This window comes from Artibeus jamaicensis, unplaced genomic scaffold, assembly GCF_021234435.1.
Source record: "Artibeus jamaicensis isolate MK-2021 breed Jamaican fruit bat unplaced genomic scaffold, CSHL_Jam_final contig_511, whole genome shotgun sequence".
NCBI classification, from domain to species: domain Eukaryota; kingdom Metazoa; phylum Chordata; class Mammalia; order Chiroptera; family Phyllostomidae; genus Artibeus; species Artibeus jamaicensis.
Window position 1 is genome coordinate 3,865,128 of NW_026521866.1, and position 20,042 is coordinate 3,885,169.

Below are 20,042 nucleotides of genomic sequence, written 5' to 3' on the forward strand. Positions count from 1 at the left end.
TCTGAAAGGCTGGGCTGATCCTATATTACAGGTGGTACTAGCAATATGCTGTTCCACCTCATGGAGGATCCTTCTCACTTCTACTCATCCATACAACTTGTTAGCAGCCATTCTCTTGGTGTGGACTTTATGCCAGCAAGAGCTTGATGGGACTTTTAACTTATAAAAAGAACTAGAAAATTTTTTTCTCAATAGAAAAAAAAATTATGGGCAAAAAGAGGCTCTAGCAATCACTTTTCTGAACCAGGATAACCTCACTCTCAAAAATAACCCTGTCTTCTCATTGACAAAAAAAAGTTAGCTTAAATCCTTACATCAAAGATTCCCTCAACTTCCCATTGTCTACCTCAGGACTCAGCTCTCAATTCTGTTTCTCAGGAAGAAGCACCTCTGTTATCTTTGCCCCACCCGAACAGCTCTCAAAACATTTTAGTTGTTAGGACCCCTTTACATTCTAAAAAATTACTGAAGAGTCCAAGGAGCTTTTATTTATGTAAGCTATAACCTATCAACATTTACTATGTTAGAAATTAAAACAATTTTTTATTTAAATTAAATTAATTAAAAATAGTATTAAACATATTAATATCAGTTAACATTTTTATGGAAAAACTTTGTTTTAAAAAAATGGTGAGAAGGGTGATACTATTTTACATTCTTGCAAAACTCTTGAAGGTCATGCTTAATAAAAGCTGGCTGGATCTCATATCTGCTTCTGCAGTCTGGTATTAGTCATAGTCATGCAGTCATGTAGCCTGTGAAAACATTACACACTCCTGAGACAATGAAAGTAAAAGGGCAAATAATGTCTTGATATTACTTTGAAAATAGTTGACCTTGAAAGGGTGTCAGGAACCACTCCTGTTCTCCCACAGCCCTGGAAGAACCACTGCTCTAGTCAAGCCATCTTCTAGACACAGTCCTAGGTCTGGTTTCAGCAAATATCCACTAATTTGGACTCCAGCACCTCTCTTGGTTCCCTTACTTCAAACACCACCACCACCACCACCAAATACATCATCTTCCTTAACCTAAAAAGAAAAAACAATACAAAACTTCCTACTTAAGCTCTCTTCTCCTTTGCTCAAGTCACCAACTTCTTGAAAAAGTTCTGCCTCTACTGTCACTCCTTTTTATTATTTTAATTACCAAAGTATATACAAAGACATTCTCATTTTTTAAAACATCCAAACGATATAGACAAATCACCATTCACAATCCCAATCTCTTCACTGGAGGTAACCACCACTATTTACCACTAGAAAATACCCCCAAACGACTTTTTAAACTAAATATCATATTGAAATGTTTATTTTTTATGATTTTCCCTCTTTAAATAGTTATGCAAAATAAATCTGGAAGAGAATTCTAATTAGATGCCAATTCTTTTGGTGAGTGGAGTAAGTCATGGATCAAAGGATAAGGGCTCGGAGATAAATACAAAGCAAGTACTAAGGAAAACATTAAACCATCTCGATTTTATGGCTTATATTGCCATAACAAGACAGAATAATAAGACTTAGGACTATGCCTTGTATATAAACCCCTCACATTTCATTACATAAATTCAGATGAATACTTGTATCATTTCAATAAATATAATAGTGTCTTTAGGGTTTAAAAACATTTTCACATATATTATCTCTTTAAAATTCACAGCCCATGAGGTTAACAGGTACTATCTTTAACATTTTATAGATAAGAAAGCAAAAGTTCTTAGGAAAAAAATCACTTGCTCAAAATTACATAGCTAGAAAGAAGCACAGCAGAAACCATAGCTAGAACATGTATCTTTTGAGTCAAATCAAATTCCACTTCTTTATATCATATTTCATATCTTTGCAACATAAGTTCTTGCCTATTGTTAGAGCTAATTTGCAAAATTATCTCTACTTTCAAAGTTGAAAAGAAAATATAAAAGTTAATTGTATAACTTTTGAATACAAAAAACAGTAAATTATTTTTTCTTCTTTAGTATACAGTATAATCCCTTAAGGACCTTGCATTTTAAAGTAATAGTTAAAATTTACTAACACCTGCATCAACATGCAGATGTATTATAAAATTGGAAAAACAACTTCTTAAATTCTTAATTAGGCAATGCTGTTAACAGAAGATCTAAGTCTCCTGATTGTAAGAAGGATGTAATGGCTCCTGAATAAAATACCACACATACATAATTCATGGGTCCTGCCCTCATATTTTAATGCTATCCTTGAAATTCCTGCAAGAAACACCTGGAATCATGTGGAAATTCATTATATTTCACAATGAGAATTTTAAATTACATTGCTTCAATTATTAAAAACTAATAATCCTACTTGTACAAATAACAAAGCAAATAATTCATTATTAATCTTACAGAAACACTTTCCAAGTCCCTATTTTTTCCTACACCAATGCAGCTCCACAGAAGTCCAACATATTTAAATAATTTCTGTATTATGACACACTAGATTGGATTATGAAAAACAGTGAACTTAAACTATTTCAAATTAAGGGCTCTTAATCTTAGCTAACTCAATTTCACAAATAAGAAAAAATTTAAACTATGATTAAGTTAATCTTTAATAACTCACCCTGACATTTTAAAAACATGGACAAGGTAACAGATTTTTTTCACACTTTACTCTTCCTAAATATAAAAGTTATATATCTGCTCTCAACACAAATTCCATAGTGACATAGTTCAGTACTCAAAGTTAATCTATACAGGAATGCGAAACTCCTTTACTAAGAAATATCTGAGCATTTCTCTTACCTCTGTTTCTGTACAATGTGAATATCCTGATTTACCTGTAATAAAAATACAAAAAAATACTTTAAAAGGATTTTAACTTTTTAATCATTGAAAAAAAATTGAGATACTCTGGCCATGGCTTTATAAAACTATGCAAATAAAAGGTGCTATTTTCATATAGGCCTATGTAAACTTAAATATCAAAGCAGGACCTGGAGAAGAGTATGCTTAATTGTGATAAGACCTAAAACACACATATTTGATTTGTATATATATGAATTAATGAAAGTAAAACAAAAATACTTTTAAAGTCTTGTTTTCTTTTTAAAATACCTTAAGATACTTTTAAAAGGTGCCTTTTAAAACACTTTGAAATATTTTTAAAAATCTTTAAAAGTCTTGGACTTTTCCCCAAATGTATTTCCAGGTTAAAATTACAGTAATCATCTCAGTGAAAGCCAACATCTTTCAAACTCATATTTTCTTTAATATATGATGGTTGTTTCCATTAATATATGATTAGATAAAACCATATAATTAATCTGGTAATTCTTTCAACAGAAGATCACCTAAAGAACAACTAGCCTGAACAGTATTTGGCAACATTAATGTTTTCTTTTCATTGCTGAGACACAATATGAAGGAACATATACAATTACATATTTCTGTTAATTTGGTGACTAAAACATTTTTAAAATTAAAAAAACAGCTATTTTAAAGTAGTCATTTTAAAATAGTTTGACTCATGTTTTAAGTAGTTTTAACAAAAGACTAGCTAACACATTTATACTGGGTACTAAAAATTTTAATTTCCTCAGTCTACGCTTCTCAAATTTCACTGTCTTAAGTTCAAGTATACATTTAACCCCATCTCTTTTTCACCACCACCATTAGCCTCCCTCTTTCTTTTCTTCCTCTCCCCAGCCTACCCTACTACTAATCCTAGTCCACAGTGGTTCTATCAGTCTGTGTTTTTTTTAAATGGTTAACTAGAATTTAAATACCTAAAGTCTATGATGATATCATCAAAAAAATCATAAACTATGCCTTCTAATTCATAAAATGAAAAATAAAGTTGAAACCCACTATTTCTGATGAGCTAATGATCCTATATAAAATCTGGGCTGAAACTGAGACCAGAAAAAAAGGAACCTTAAGTTCAGTAAAATTAAAATGATATATGAGCATAAATAAAGATTTTATGATTATATAGATAAAATGAGTTAATATATATGAATTTATGCACTAGGGTTTTAATAAATGTATAACTTTATATATTTATCATTAAATAAAATTATGTTATAAAGTCATTTATATCATATTATCTTTTTATTCATTTATATGATTATTTGCTGAAAACATTAGTGCTTTTGGTAAATTAATCATACTTGACTTCTACTAAAATGGTAATAACTTTAACTTAGGAAAGTACAATGGACAGAAATATCTCAAACAAGGGCACAGACTACATCTCAAACATTTACTGAGCATCTACTGTGAACAAGAGAAAGAAGGGAGGGAGAAAAAAATATGGTATCAAGACAATTTATAACAGAGTGTAACCTTGTTGAAAGTACATGGATGTACATCTTCAGTATAATATATTCTTTTTAAAAAATACATATTTTATTGATTATGCCATTACAGTCATTCTACTCCCCCCCTCTGTTCCCCTCCACCCTGCACACTCTTCCCCCACCATCCCCCCCTTTAGTTTATGACCACGTGTCTCAAGTTCTTTAGATTCTATATTTCCCATACTATTCTTGCCCTTCCCCCTATCTATTTTCTACCTACCATCTATGCTACTTATTTTCTATACCTTCTCCCCCCTTCTCCTCCTCCCACTCCCCTGTTGCTAACCCTCAATGTGATCTCCATTTCTATGGTTCTGCTCCTTATCTAGTTGTCCACTTAGTTTGCTTTTGTTTTAGGTATGGTTGTTAATAACCGTGAGTTTGCTGTCTTTTTACTGTTCATATTGTTCATATTTTTTCTCTTTTTTTCCTTAGATAAGTCCCTTTAACATTTCATATAATAAGGGCTGGGTGATGATGAACTACTTTTGACCTTTAACTTGACCTTAATTGAGAAGCACTTTATCTGTCCTTCCATTCTAAATGAAAGTTTTGCTGGATAGAGCAATTTTGGATGTAGGCTCTTGCCTTTTATGACACAGAATACTTCTTTCCAGCCCCTTCTTGCCTGCAAGGTCTCTTTTGAGAAATCAGGAGACAGTCTTATGGGAACTCCTTTGTAGGTGACTGTCCCTTTATCTCTTGCTGCTTCTAGGATTCTCTCCTTCATTTTAATCTTGGCTAATATAATGATGATGTACCTTAGTGTGTTCCTTCTTGGGTCCAACTTCTTTGGGACTCTCTGAGCTTCCTGGATTTCCTGGAAGTCTGTTTCCTTTGCCAGATTGGGGAAGTTCTCATTTATTATTTGTTCAAATAACTTTTCCACTTGCTCTCTCTCTCTTCCCCTTCTGGTACCCCTATAATTCGGATGTTGGAGAGCTCAAGGATGTCCTGGAGGTTCCTAAGCCTCTCCTCATTTTTTTGAATTCTTGTTTCTTCATATTTTTCTGTTTGGTCTTTTTTTCTTCCTTCTGGTGCACTCCCTTGATTTGAGTCCCAGTTTCCTTCCCATCACTATTGGTTTCCTGTGCATTTCCCCCTTCATTTCAATTAGTTTAGCTTTCATTTGTTCATCTAATTTGTGACTAAAATCAACCAGTTTTGTGAGCATCCTGATCACCAGTGGTTTGAACTGTGCATCTGAAAGTTTGGCTATTTCCTGGTCACTTAGAGTTATGGGCTCTGGGGCTTTGAGCTCTTCTTGAGCCATGTTTTGGTCTGTTCCCGCCTGTTACGTACGAGAAGAGCCTTAGGTGTTCACCAGGGCAGTGCCACCCAGGTTGCTGGGTTGTGATGCTGTATGTGGGGGCGGGGTCAGAGAGGGGCAATGGCAGTCCCCTCTACTGCTTCCCGCCACTGGGGCCTATGCAGTCTGTCTCACCGCTCGCTCCTTCGCTGGTTTATCTGCACGTGAATATGTGACCCAGGTCAGCCTGCCACCTTGCACCCTCACTAGGTCCGCCGGTTGGTACCCCACACCTGGGATCCGCCCACAGCTGCCTGTGCACCTGGGTCAGGGGATCTTTCCTGCCTGACCTCTCTGCTGCTGGCTCCACCCCTCTTACCAGTCTGGCGGAATGGTTCGTTGCTGTGGACTTCCATATAGTTCAATTTTCTGTGTTTTGGCTGCTTTTTTGTTACTAAAACTTTGTTGTCTTTAAACTTGGTTGTGAGAGAAGGCACGGTATTTCCACCTACGCCTCCATCTTGGCAGAAGTCCCCTATTCTTAAAGTAAAGAGAATTAAAGCTCTGGCTGGTGTGACTCAGTGGACTGAGCCCCAGCCTGAAAACCAAAATGTCAGCTGTTCAATTCCCAGTCAGGGCACATGCCTGGGTTGCAGGCCAGTTCCCAGCAGGGGATGCATGAGAGGCAACCATACATTGATATTTCTCTCCCTCTCTCCTTCCCTTTCCCTCTAAAGATAAATAAATAAAATCTTTAAAAAAAAATGAAAAACATGTATTTCCTATCTCCGCCGTCCAAAAGAGGGAGAAGCAACAACACCCTGTTATGAAAGGGCATACCTAGCCCATCCCCCCTCAAAAGAACCAGGACTACTTAGGAAAATGACTGGCTCCAAAACTGGGACAAGGAATTATAACATAAGCTGGAACATCTTTTTTGCACCAGAAAGTAATAAAGTACTCAAAGAATGATGGAGTGATATCAAAAAGGCATGCATGAGTCCTATTAAATAAGATTTTTTCAATGACTGCTATTATAAAACTGAAAATACTCACCTATAACAGGACCAAAAATTTTTGTAATAATATACCATTACTTTTAGTTATTCAGTTTGAACTGGTGACTAAGTTATGCAAATATGGAAAGGTGGTTAAGTATGAAGTGCTCGACCACCTACACTACTCTGCCACCCAAACCCCTGCCCAATCTCTGACCCAGAAATCAGAACACCCCAATTATATGACAGCACTGCCTAAAGAAACCGTGGAAATAATCTTGCCCAATCCAATCATACCATAGATGAATAATCTGAGTCTGAGGAGTCAAATGAATTGTATAAAACAACAGAGTAAACAGTAGACTCCAAGGCTCCTAACTCCAATTATGTGTTGTTACGGTTGTGGTTATTCCTGCTTCTGCATTTCCCCTTGCAGGGGTCTGTGGGGTTAGAGTACGGGATTGCAGGAGTGCTGTCCCAGACACCTACCATTTATAACATAGGAAAATGGGAAAACACATTCATTATTTAACAGTTAGCAACTGCCAATATAGCACCAAGCAATTTTCCTTTGACAATCTTTGAGTCTTTCTTCACAAGTTGGCTACTCTCTTTTTATAGGACCAGATCTGAAAAATCCCTCTAAACTCTAGAATCCTGTGGCTTCCCTTTTTACAAATCCAGTAACCTAAGTTGATGACAGGCATAATCAAGATTTCAAATTATTAAATGCAGTGAATTAGTTATTTCAACAAAGTAACAACTGTATTGATTTTATTGATTTTTATTAGGTTGAGTTGAATTAGAAGGCTAGATCAACTATGTGATGACATACAATAAAAGGAAACACCTGAAATGATATTTAAATATTGAGTTGTAAAATATTTCAACATTATCAAAGTACTTACATACTCTAGGTAGAAAGATGATTTGCACAGCAAGACAAAAACCTCAGTGTTTCTCAAGAGAAATGAGCATTTAAATGTGTAATAATCAAGATTGTGTTTTAGACCCTTTATAACTCATTCTAAAATATATGATATGCTCTTAATATTTGCTAGACAAGTTCCCAGGAAACAGAAAAAAACCAGTGTCTTCCTATCAATTGCTACAGAATGGTTTTGAGAAATAAATTAGTCCTGGTATAAAATGTCTGTAATAAGAACTCATCAACTAAGACAACACTGTCATTTTCAGTGGACATTTTAAATCTCAAATGCTGATAATCAGATAATTCCATTCGGCAGGCCTGCTCAATAAATTAACAGGAAGAATATTTCCATGAACACACCCCAGTAGAGCCACTCGTAGCCTATGTTGTTCAGGGTTAGACCTTACATAGCACACTCTCTGAAATGGCCTCACCTCAATAAAATCACAAATTCTAACACACCATACAACTATTTCAGGGAAATTAGGCAGTTTCAGAAAAAGTTCATAGATGTTCATGTAAATGAATACTTTTAAATTAAGGTAGCTAGCAACCTTTGGAGTAGAAACTTTAGCATGTGACTGAGTTATCACAGTCATATTATCAATATGATTCATATTAGCTGAATAAGCAAAAGGCAAACTATGCCCACCAAAAAAGAAAAAGAATCTTTTTATGAATTTCACCCAAAGGCAAGGGAAGTAAAGACAAAAATAAATGAATGGGACTATATCAAACTAAAAAACTTCTGCAGAGCAAAAGAAACCAATGGAATAGAAGATGATATTTGCAAACAACAGCTCCAACAAAAGGTTAATATCTAAAATGTACAAAGAACTCATGAAACTCAACACCACACAAACACTCCAATTAAAAAATGGGCAGAGAACCTGAACAGACACTTCTCCCAAGAAGACATACAAATGGCCAGATATATGAAAAGATGTTCAACTTCACCTGCTATTAGGGAAACGCTAATAAAAACTACAATGAGGTAACCACTTCCCACCTGTTAGAATGGCTATTACCAACAAGACAGGTAATAATAAGTGTTAGAAAAGTTGTGGAGAAAAGGAAGCCTCATTCACTGATGGTGGGAATGTAGACTAGTAGAGACACACAAAAAAAATCTGACATTTCCTCAAAAAATTAAGAATAGAGTTACTACATGACCATGCAATCCCTCTCCTGGGTATCTACTTGAAAACATGTATTCACAAAGATATATGCACCCCATGTTCATTACGGCATTTTTCATGATGGCCAAAACATGGAGACAACCAAAGTGTCCTATTATAGAAGGTCAGAGAAAGAAGATGTGGTACATATATACAGTGGAATACTACTCAGCCATAAGAAAAGATTAAATACTGCCATTTGCAATAACATGGATAGATCTGGAGAATATTAGCTAAGTGAAGTAAGTCAGAAAAAGCTAAGAACCATATGATGTCACTCATATATAGTATATAAAACTGAAACTCATGGACAAAGACAGTAGTATAGTTGTTACCAGAGGGAAGTAGGTAGTGGGGGCAATAGAGGGGATCGAATATATGGTGATGTAAAATGGTCTGACTTTGGGTAGTGGGCACACAGTGTAATATATAGATTTTTTTAAAAAATCATTTTTACTGTTATTCTCTTACAGTTGTCTTAATTTTTCCCTCTTTGCCCTCCTCTGCCCGTACCACCCCCCCACTCCCACTTTGTTGTCCATGTCTGTGGGTTATTCATACATGTTCTTTGTCTAGTCCTTCAGGTGTGAGTGTCCCTTTTAAATTTTTTTTCTTTTACTGATTCTAGAGAGAAGGGAAGGAAGAAAAAGAGGGAGAGAAACACTGATTTCAGAGAGAAATATTAATTGCTTGCCTCTTGTATGCACCTTGACTATGTACCAAATCCACAACCCAGGCATGTGCCCTAAGTAGAAATTGAATCAGCAACTGTTAGGTTTACAGGACAACATCCAACCAACCGAGCCACACCGGCCAAGGCACAATATATAGATCTTTTATCAGAGTAATGTACACTTGAAACCTGTAAGATCCTACTAACCAATGTCACCCCAATAATTTAACTAAAGTATTTTTAACCCGGGCTGGTGTGGCTCAGTGGAGTGAGTGCCAACCTGGGAACCAAAAGGTTGCTGGTTCAATTCCCAGTCAGGCCGGGTCCCCAGTTGGGGGTGGGTCTGCGAGAGGCAACCACACATTGATGTTGTCTCCTTCTCTTTCTCCCTCCCTTTCCTTCTCAAAATAAATAAATAAAATCTAAACAAACAATATTTTTTAAAAGAGAAAGAATGTCTGTAAGTTTTAGGAGAAATAAATAACTGTCAGAATTATTCTCCATATTTTTCCTACGTGACCTAACTCTGGACAATATTTAGGTCCATCTAACCACGTAAAAGCATGTTCTTTTTCATGCTAAACTGAAAGATAGCAATAAATATACCCTGCCCTTCTGCCAGCTTCTTTATACCCCCTCATTTGTTCAATAAATATTTGTCAAACACCTAAACACTATTGGTATAAACGTTGATGATATAGTCGTGAACAAGGTAGACATGGTCCTTGACCCACTGGGTTTAAATTTTAGTGAACACAGACCAAAAAACAATCAAATATAACAAATATAGCTGGTAATTAATGCTATAAAGTACAGAAAAGGGAGAGAAAAATAACAAAAATGACCCAATTTAGGGTAGTCAGGCACAACTCCTTGAGATGATATTTAAATAGAGACCTTAAAGCTGGGTAGCAGTTAACCGTAGGGCTCAGGGAAGAACCTGTTCCAGAACCAGGGAGCAGCATGTCGTAAGGCCCTGAAAGCGTCTGGTAGATGGGTAGCAGAGACAGATCACACAGGCCTATTTCAAGTAGGTTTCCAAGTCAGTCGGGCCAAAATATTTCTTCACTTCTTCATTCACAGAAAATAGGTCTACAACAGAGACTTTAAGGGGAATCCAGGCCCTCCCCTGAAACTAACTCGCCTTCCTTGAGATCATCTGGCCTCTATCTGCCTTTAAGAACTTCAGCCTCAAGTCACCTTTGCCATAACTATCAAATTCATCCCAATTCTAAATGTGGGCTTCTGCTTTATTTTTGAGACTGAGTCTGTACTTTGTATTCTAGATCCCCTAACTCAATCCTTTATCTGTAACCAGTGAGTATACGAGGTCTGTCCAGACAACAGTCAATCATGTAACATGAAAACTAGAGACAGTTACTGAAGAAGATACAAGAAAACATTATACTTTGGACAATGACACCTCAGTCCCCTTCAAAATAGGCACCTTGGGACCTTAAGCAGTTTCTCCCAGTTGCCATCAGCTGCCCCATCATGTTTTCCTGAATCTCATCAAAGGCCTGAAATCTCATCCCTTTCAAAGGGGATTTTAGATTTGGGAAAAGCCAGAAGTCACAGGGTGCTAAATCCATGTAGCTGCAGCCTTCTCTATCATCCAAATAGTTTCCACAGAGCAATGTTCAAGCTTAACACAAAATCTGATGCAAATTCATTGTTCCACACAGTCATTTTGAATGTGACGGCCACGGAGTATGCATGCTCACTTAACAGTGTCTACCACCCTCACTGACTAGTATAGTGAACTCATCTTTGTTCACATATGCTCATTCCAGTCCACTCTCCTTGGGTGCCAGGTCACATCAATGCTGCACAAACCATCTCATTATATTAACAATGGCTAGGACAGACTGTGGCGTATTTACTATCAGGAGACTTAGAATACTTTTAAAACAAATGATGCATGTATGTGGACATGACAGCAAATGTGGCAAGAGGGGGAGGGTAGCAGTGTACAAATGGATGTGTGCATGAGCATGCCTGAGTGGACACCACCATGCAAGTGAGTGAGCAAAAAGGGTATGGGCACTAGTGTGTAAGTAAATGTGTAAGAGCAGGTTGGGGTGTGAGAGCATAAAGAAGGAAAGTAAGCAAGCAAGCCAAACTTGTTTTTTTAGTGCCGATCACCTTCCTAGGGATTAGAGAGTCTAACCTTGGACCTAATATCAGTTACTAAAACCAACTACCAGGCATCACCAGCACAGACAACTTACTGGCTGTTATCTATAGGTACTGTCTGCCCTTTCAAGCTCTGCTCATCAAATGAGCAAGGTCTGCAACTGGACTTCTTGGGAAAGGCTGATTGTTTTATAGAACTAATGACCCTAATTTCTGTCCCTTCAAGAAGTTACGTTTCACCAACATCTCTGCCAAACCCCAAACCCTCCCAACCTAGTCTATGCACTACGGTAACCAAGTTATAACTCATCCTGCTCTAAAATGAGTTTTAAAAATAAGTTTTCTTAATTATTAGTGTTATTTTTCTCTTTCTATTCAGCAACCTTAATTAACTAAACATTGTATCATCTCAGAACAAATATTAGATGTCAGGTATTTTCCACTGCAAATTATTTACTTCAGTTTCAGCATAACTTTTTTCAACAACACTCAAATATATATTTTATGTGATTTGGGAACACTCAAAGCTTGTATAGCAAAATGGTTTTCCTCTGTGGTGCCAATTCTAATCGGATTGATAGTGGTTATCTAGAATGCTACCTTCAGAAAAGTTCTGAGGGCAAATATGAGTGGAAGATACCTGTGTTCATTTAGCAACATTTGCCAAAGGGATAGAAGAGAGTAACAACACCAAAGCTGTTCCCCTGTAAACTAATTAGAAATGGTATCCTAGTTGGAAGAAGTGAACTCTTCTTACACACAACAGCTAATGGGAGGCAGAATCCTAACATCTGCTTCTGACACCCACCTGTTCCCAACAACATGCAGCACTGTTTATTTTTGAGTTGCACAAGTGTGAAGGCCACATAATCTGAGTTAACAACTTAAAAGATACAAAAAGGTTACATTTTACAGAAAATTTTTAAATGGATGATTTGGCCATTTATACAACAGTTTTATTGACAATGACCTGGCTGGTGTAGCTCAGTGGATTGAGCGCGGGCCCGCGAACCAGACAATCGCGGTTCGATTCCCAGTCAGGGCACATGCCTGGGTTGCAGGCCAGTTCCCAGCAGGGGACCCACAAGAGGCAACCATTCATTGATATTTCTCTCCCTGTCTCCTCCCCTTCCCCTCTAAAAATAAATAAATAATATATTTTAAAAAATAAAAACAAAACTGACAATATATTATGCCAGCAGTGGACAATCAACACATGTTAACAAATCAGGCCAAAAGACTGATACATGTCTGTAAGTTCATCCTTGCTTCTGAAACTAATATTTGAATGAAACGTGTTAATAGCTCAGGCAACACTATTTTTCTAACCCACCAGGTGACACTTAAATTTAGGAAAACACTAGAAGTAACTGCAGTGAACAATATATACTCAATTATGAACTGCAAGCTAAGACTGGGTAATTATTTCAAAGTAAAAACTACAGGTCTAACATAAAAAGAGAGTTAAAAACATTTTAGCATAATTTTCTCCAGGTCCACACATACTATCACAAAGGAAAATTTTCTTCTTTTTCATGCTGAGTAGTATTCCATTGTATGAATGTCCCATAGTTGTTTCGTCCACTTCTCTACTGATACAGACACTGTGCTACTTCCAAGTATTGACAATTACAAAAATGCTGCAATGAACACAGGAAGGTTTATGCTTTTTCAAATCAGTGTTTTGGATGCCTTCACATATATTCCCAGAAATGGGATCACTGGGTCAAAAGGTTTAATTTTTTTGAGGTATCTCCATACTGCTTTCCACAATGGCTACACCAATCTGCATTCCCACCAACTGTGCAGAAGGGTCCTCCTTTATCCTCATGCTTACCAGCATTTGTTGAATGATTGACTGATTGTAGCCATTCTGACAGGTATGAGATGATACCTCGCTGTAGTTTTCATTTGTATTTGATTAGTGACGCTGAGCATCTTTTCATACGTCCATTGACCATCTATATGTCCTCCTTGGAGAAGTATCTATTCAGCTCCTTTGCCCACTATTTTTTTAAATATATTTTATTGACTATGCCATTACAGTTGTCCCATTTCCCCCTTCATTCTTCTCCAACCTGCACACCCCCTTCCCCACCAAATCCCCCCTTTAGTTTATGACCATGTGTCTCAAGTTCTTTAGATTCTGTATTACCCATACTGTTCTTGCCCTCCCCCATCTATTTTCTATCTACTGTCTATGCTACTTATTTTCTGTACCTTCTCCCCCCTTCTCCTCCTCCCACTCCCCTGTTGCTAACCCTCCATGTGATCTTCATTTCTATAGTTCCACTCCTGATCTAGCTGTCCTCTTAGCTTGCTTTTCTTTTAGGTGTGGTTGTTAATAACTGTGAGTTTGCTGTCCTTTCACTGCTCATATTTTTTATCTTCTTTTTCTTAGATAAGTCCCTTTAACATTTCATATAATAAGGGCTGGGTGATGATGAATTCCTTTAACTTGCCCTTATCTGAGAAGCACTTTATTTGCCCTTCCATTCTAACTGAAAGCTTTGCTGGATAGAGCAATTTGGGATGTAGGTCCTTGGCTTTCATGACTTGGAATACTTCTTTCCAGCCCCTTCTTGCCTATAAGGTCTCTTTTGAGAAATCCCCTGACAGTCTGATGGGAACTCCTTTGTAGGTGACTGTCCCCTTAGCTCTTGCTGCTTCTAGGATTCTCTCCTTCATTTTAATCTTGGCTAATGTAATGATAATGTGCCTGGCTGTGTTCCTTCTTGGGACTCTCTGAGCTTCCTGGATTTCCTGGAAGTCTATTTCCTTTGCCAGATTGGGAAAGTTCTCCTTTATTATTTGTTCAAATAAGTTTTCCACTGGTGGCTGTTCCTCTTCCCCTTCTGGTACCCCTATAATTCGAATGTTGGAGTGCTTAAAGATGTCCTGGATGTTCCTAAGCCTCTCCTCATTTTTTTGAGTTCTTGCTTCTTTATTCCTTTCTGTTTGGCCATTTTTTCTTCCTTCTGGTTCATTCCATTGATTTGAGTCCCAGTTTCCTTCCCATCACTATTAGTTCCCTGTGCATTTCCCTTTATTTCACTTAGTTTAGCCTTCATTTGTTCATCTAATTTGTGACTAAACTCAACTATTTCTGTGAGCATCCTGATCACCAGTGTTTTGAACTGTGCATCTGATAGGTTGATTATCTCTCAGTCGCTTAGAAGTATTGGCTCTGAGGATTTGAGATGTTCTTCTAGAGCTATAATGTTTTGGTCTGTTCGCACCTGTTATGTATGAGGGGCAAAGCCTCAGGTGTTCACCAGGGCAGGGCAACCTACATCACGAGGTTGTGATGCTGTATGTGGGGGCAGGGTCAGAGAGGGGCAATGGTGTTTGTTCTGTGCTCTCTCAGATTTCAGTCCCCGATGCTTCCCACAAGCAAATTGGGCCCTTCTGGTGCTGTTTCCCAAGTGTGTGGGCTTGTGCACCCTCTACACACTCGGGAGACTGTGGGTCTCTCCAACAAACTCTCTGTGAGTCTGAGAGCCTCTCCCAGCACCTTGACCTCCAAAAGTTTTTCCAACTGGAGATTTTAGGCTTTATTTCCCGGCACTGGGGACCTGGGTGGCATGGTCTGTCTCATGTTCATTTTTTCACCTGGTTTATCTGCGCACGAATGTGTGACTGTAGCCAGCCAGCCGCCTTGCACCCTCACTAGGTCCGCCCATTGCCACCCCACCCCTGGGATCTGCCAACCATCACCTGCGTGCCTGTGTCCACCCAGCCACTTTCTCCTGTGCCCCTCTCCACCAGCCACGGACTCTGCCCCTCTTACTGGTCTGGATGAATGGTTCATTGTTGTCGAACTTCTGTACAACTCAATTTTCTGTCTATTTTGGTTGAGTTTTTGTTACTAAATCTTTGTCATCTTTAAACCTGGTTGTGCTAGAAGGCACAGTGTTTCCACCTACACCTCCATCTTGGCTAGAAGTCTGCCCACTATTCAATTGTGTTGCTTTTTTGGTGTTAAGTTTTGTAGGTTATTTATAAATTTTGGACATTACCCCCTTATCAGATGTATTGGCAAATACACTGTCCCATTCTGTGGGCTGTCCTTTTATTTTTAAAATATATATTATTGGTTGTTATATTACAATTGTCTCATTTTCCCCACCTTTATTCCCCTCTGCCCTGCATCCCCTCTTCCAGCAGCATTCCCTTCCCTTAGTTCATGTACATGTAAGTTCCTTGGCTTCTCCATTTCCTATACTATTCTTACCCTCCCCGTCTATTTCTGTACCTACCATTTAAGCTTCTTATTCCCTCTAACTTTTTCCCATCCTCCCACACCTGCTCCCTGCAGACAACCCTCCATTTGATCTTCTTTCTATTTGATCAATAGAACAATAGATAGCCCAGAAGTAAACCCAAGTCTCTACGGTCAATTAATATTCAACAAAGGGGCCAGAAGCATAAAATGGAGTAAATATAGCCTCTTCAACAAATGGTGTTGGGAGATCTCAACAGCTACATGGAAAAAAATGAAACTTGGTGTTCTGGCCAAGATGGAGTAGTAGGTCGAAACCCTTGCTTCCACACACGACCAAAAGGAGGAAAACAATAAACAATGAGAAGTGCCAAAAAATCAAACTTCATGGAGATCCAACAACCAAGGAATTAAAGAAACCATCAACCAGACCAACCAAACCAGTGCACCAAGACAATGAAATATGGCCCAAATGGAAGAACAGAGCAAAACTCTAGAGAAAGACCTATGAAATGAGGAGCTAGCCAACCTATCTGATGTGGAATTTTAAAAAATGGCAATTAAGCCATGGCTGGTGTAGCTCAGTGGATTGAGCACGGGCCTGTGAAGCAAAGGGTATCCAGTTTTATTCCCAGTCAGGGCACATGCCTGGGTTGCAGGCCAATTCCCCAGTAGGGAACACATGAGAGGCAACCACACATTGATGTTTCTCTTCCACTCTTTCTCCTTTTCTTCCCCTCTCTCTAAATATAAATAAAATACTTTTTTTTAATTGGCAATTAAGATACTTACAGAACTGACTGAGCTTAATAGAAAAAAATGAAAGAATAAAGACTACCCAAAGTGAAATACAGCAAAATATTCAGGGAACCAACAGTGACAGAAAGGAAACAACAATTTGGAACAAAAGGGAGAAATAAACATCCAACCAGAACAGAATGAAGAAACAAGAAGTCAAAAACATGGAGAGCTTAGGAACCTTTGGGACAACTTTAAACATTCCAATATTCAAATTACAGTGGTGCCAGAAGAGAAGAACAAGAGCAAGAACTTGGAAACTTATTTGAACAAATAATGAAGGAAAACTTCCTCAATCTGGTGAAGCAAATAGACTTCCATGGAGCCCAAGAAGCTCAGAGTCCCTAAGAAGTGGGATCCAAAGATGAACACATCAAGGCAATTTATCAAGTTACTCAAGATTAAAGATAAAGAATCTTAAATGCAGCAAGAGGAAAGGAGACAGTTACCTACAAAGGAGCGCCCATAAGACAATCAGCTGATTTCGCAAGAGAAACCTTGCAGGCAAGAAGGGGCGGGCTGAAAAGAAGTATCTGAAGTCATGAAAGGCAAGGACCTACATCCAAGATTACTCTATCCAGCAAAGCTATCATTTAGAATGGAAGGGCAGATCAAGTGCTACCCAGATAAGGTGAATTTAAAGGAGTTCATCATCACCAAGCCCTTATTATATAAAGTGTTAAAGGGACTTACCTAAGAAATTGAAGAAGATATGAATACTACATAATCTCACCATAATGAAATCTAATCAACAAAACAAACCAGTGAACAAAATAGACCCAGAGACATGGAAATAAAGAACAAAGTAACAGTGACCAGAGGAGAGGGAGGAGGGGGATAACAGGGGAAAGGAGAAGAAGGGTCAAGTCAAGAAACATGTATAAAGGACCCATGGACAAAGACAAATGATGAGGGGGATTGGCGAGAGGATTGAATTTGGGTGGTGGGGGTGGGTAGGGCAGGAAGAGTAACGGGGAAAATGGGGACAACTGTAATTAAGCAATATAAAAAAGTTTAAACTAAAAAATGCAATTGATTTATGAATATAATTTTTTAATCCTGCAACTTCGCTGAATTCATTTAGCAGTTCTAGCAGTTTCTGGCAGAATCTTTGGGGTTTTCTATGTACAGAATCCTGTCATCTGCAAATAATGGCATTTTTACTTCTTCCTTTTCAAATGGATGCCTTCTATTTCTTCTTCTTGTCATACTGCGGTGGCCAGGACCTCCAGTACTGTGCTGAATAAGAGAGTTGAAATCAGACATCCCTGTCTTGTTCCCAATCCCAAGGAGAACACTTGTAGTTTTTGCTCTTTGAGTATAACAGCTGGTAGTGGGTTTGTCATATGTCTTTATTATGTTTGGGTGTGTTCCCTCTAATCCCATTTTGCTGATCATTTTTGTCAGAAGTGGGTGTTGGATTTTCTCAACTGCTTTTTATGCATCTATTGATATGATCATGTAGTTTTTATCCTCCATTTTGTTTGTGCAGTGAATCACATGTATTGATTTGCAAATGTTGTATCAACCTTGCATTTATGGAATAAATCCCACTTGATAAGTGTATATGATCTTCCTGATACAATGCTTAACAGATTGCTAATATTTTGCTGAGGATTTTAGCATCCATGTTCATCAGGATTACTGGCCTACAATTTTCTTCCTTTGTAGTATCTTTATCTGGTTTTGGAATTAGGATAATACTGGCCTGGTAAAATGAGCTTGGGAGTCTTCTTTCCTCTTGAATTTTATAGAATATTTTGAGGAGAGTTGTTAGTTCTTCTCAGAATGTTTAGTAAAATTCACCAGTGAAGCCATCAAGTCTCAAGTCTAGGGCTGTTTGTTGGGAGCTTTTTGATAACTGCTTAAATTTCCCTAGGTGTAATCTGTCTATTAAGATTCTCTGGTTCCTCCTTATTCACTTTGGAAGATTGTATGTTTCTAGGAATCTATCCATTTCATGAAGGATGGCCAGTGTGTTGGCATATAGATGTTAATATTTTCCTACAATCCTTTGTATTTCTTTGGTGTCAGTTGTTTTTTCTCCTCTTTCATTTCTGATTTTATTTTGGACTTTTGTCCTTTTTTTCTTCATGAGTGGATTAAAGGTTTCTTGATCTTGTTAATCTTTTCAAAGAACCAGCTCTTGGATTCATCAATCTTTTGTATCATATTCTTCAGACTCTACTTTGTTTACTTCTGCTCTAATCTTTAATGTTTCCTTACTTCTACTCACTTTTGGCTTTGTTTGTTGTTGTTTTTCAAGTTTAAGTGTAAAGTTAGATTGTTAAATGAGCTTTTTCTTGTTTTATTTTTGACACATGTCTATAATGGTAAGAATTTCCCTTTTAGGATTGCTTTCCCTGTGTTCCACAGATTTTGGATTGTTGTGTTCTGGTTTTCATTTGTCTCAAGGTATCTTTGATTTCTTCCTTGATCTCTTTGTTGACCCCATTCATTACTTAATAACATGTTACTTAGCTTCCTTATCTTAGTGTATTTTCCAGTGTTCTTGTGACTGATTTCTAGTTTCATAGCAATGTGGTTAGAGATGATGCTTAATATTATTCCAATCTTCTTCAATTTATTGAGACTCATTTTGTGTCCCAATGTTTTCTCTTAGAATATGTTCCATTTGCACTTGAAAAATATGTATATTCTGGTGCTTTGAGGCATAATGCTCTAAATATGTCAATTAAATCCATTCGATCTAACTTGTCAGTTAAGGCCACTGTCTCCCTGTTGACTCTCTGTCTGGAGTATATATCCAGTGCAGTCAATGGGGCATTAAAATACCTGACTGCCTGTATTTGTCAATCTTTTCCTTTATGTCCATCAAGATTTGTTTCACATATTTAGGGGTTCCTATGTTGGGTGTGTAAATGTTTACTAAGGTTATATCCTCTTGTTGGACTGTTCCCTTTATCATTATATAGTGTCCTTCTTTCTTATAGCCTTGGCTTTAAAGTCTACTTTGTCAGATATAAGTATTGCTACCCCAGCTCTTTCTTCCTTTCCATTTGCATGAAATATATTTTTCCATCCCTTTACTTTCAATTTGTGTGTATCTTTCAATCTGAGGAGGTTGTCTTGAAGGCAGCATATATATGGGTCTTGTTTTCTTATCCATTCACCTACCTTATGTCTGTCTTTTGGTTGGAGCATTTAATCATTTACATTTAAGGTGATTATTGATAGATACATATATACTGTCATTTTATTGTTAGAGTACTTTCCTATGTTTTTAGTTTCTTTCTCTTCTTCTTAAAGCAAGCCCTTTAAAATTTGTTGCAGTATTGGTTTGGTATTCCTTTACCTTTTTATTGTCTGGGAAGCTTCTTATTTCTCCATCAATTTTAAATGACAGCCTTGCTAGGTAAAGTAGCCTTGCTTATAGGTACTACTTTTCATCACCTTGAATAGTTCACGCCACTCCCTTTTGGCCTGAAATGTTTCTACTGAAAAATCAGATGACAGTCTAATTGGTACTCTCTTATAGGTAACTTAGTACTTTTCTCTTGTAGCTTTTAGGATTCTCTC

At 37.5% G+C, this 20,042-nt stretch overlaps 1 protein-coding gene across 3 annotated transcripts in view; it reads right to left on the minus strand.

Annotated features, from left to right (window-relative positions):
- SPIRE1 (spire type actin nucleation factor 1) overlaps positions 1–20,042 on the minus strand; it is a 310,943-nt gene that overhangs the window by 275,539 nt on the left and 15,362 nt on the right. For all 3 annotated transcript variants that reach the window (XM_053668835.1, XM_053668836.1, XM_053668837.1), the window contains exon 2: positions 2,762–2,796. In XM_053668835.1, coding sequence (XP_053524810.1) covers positions 2,762–2,796 — 35 coding nt within the window. The remainder of the gene's footprint in view (positions 1–2,761; positions 2,797–20,042) is intronic.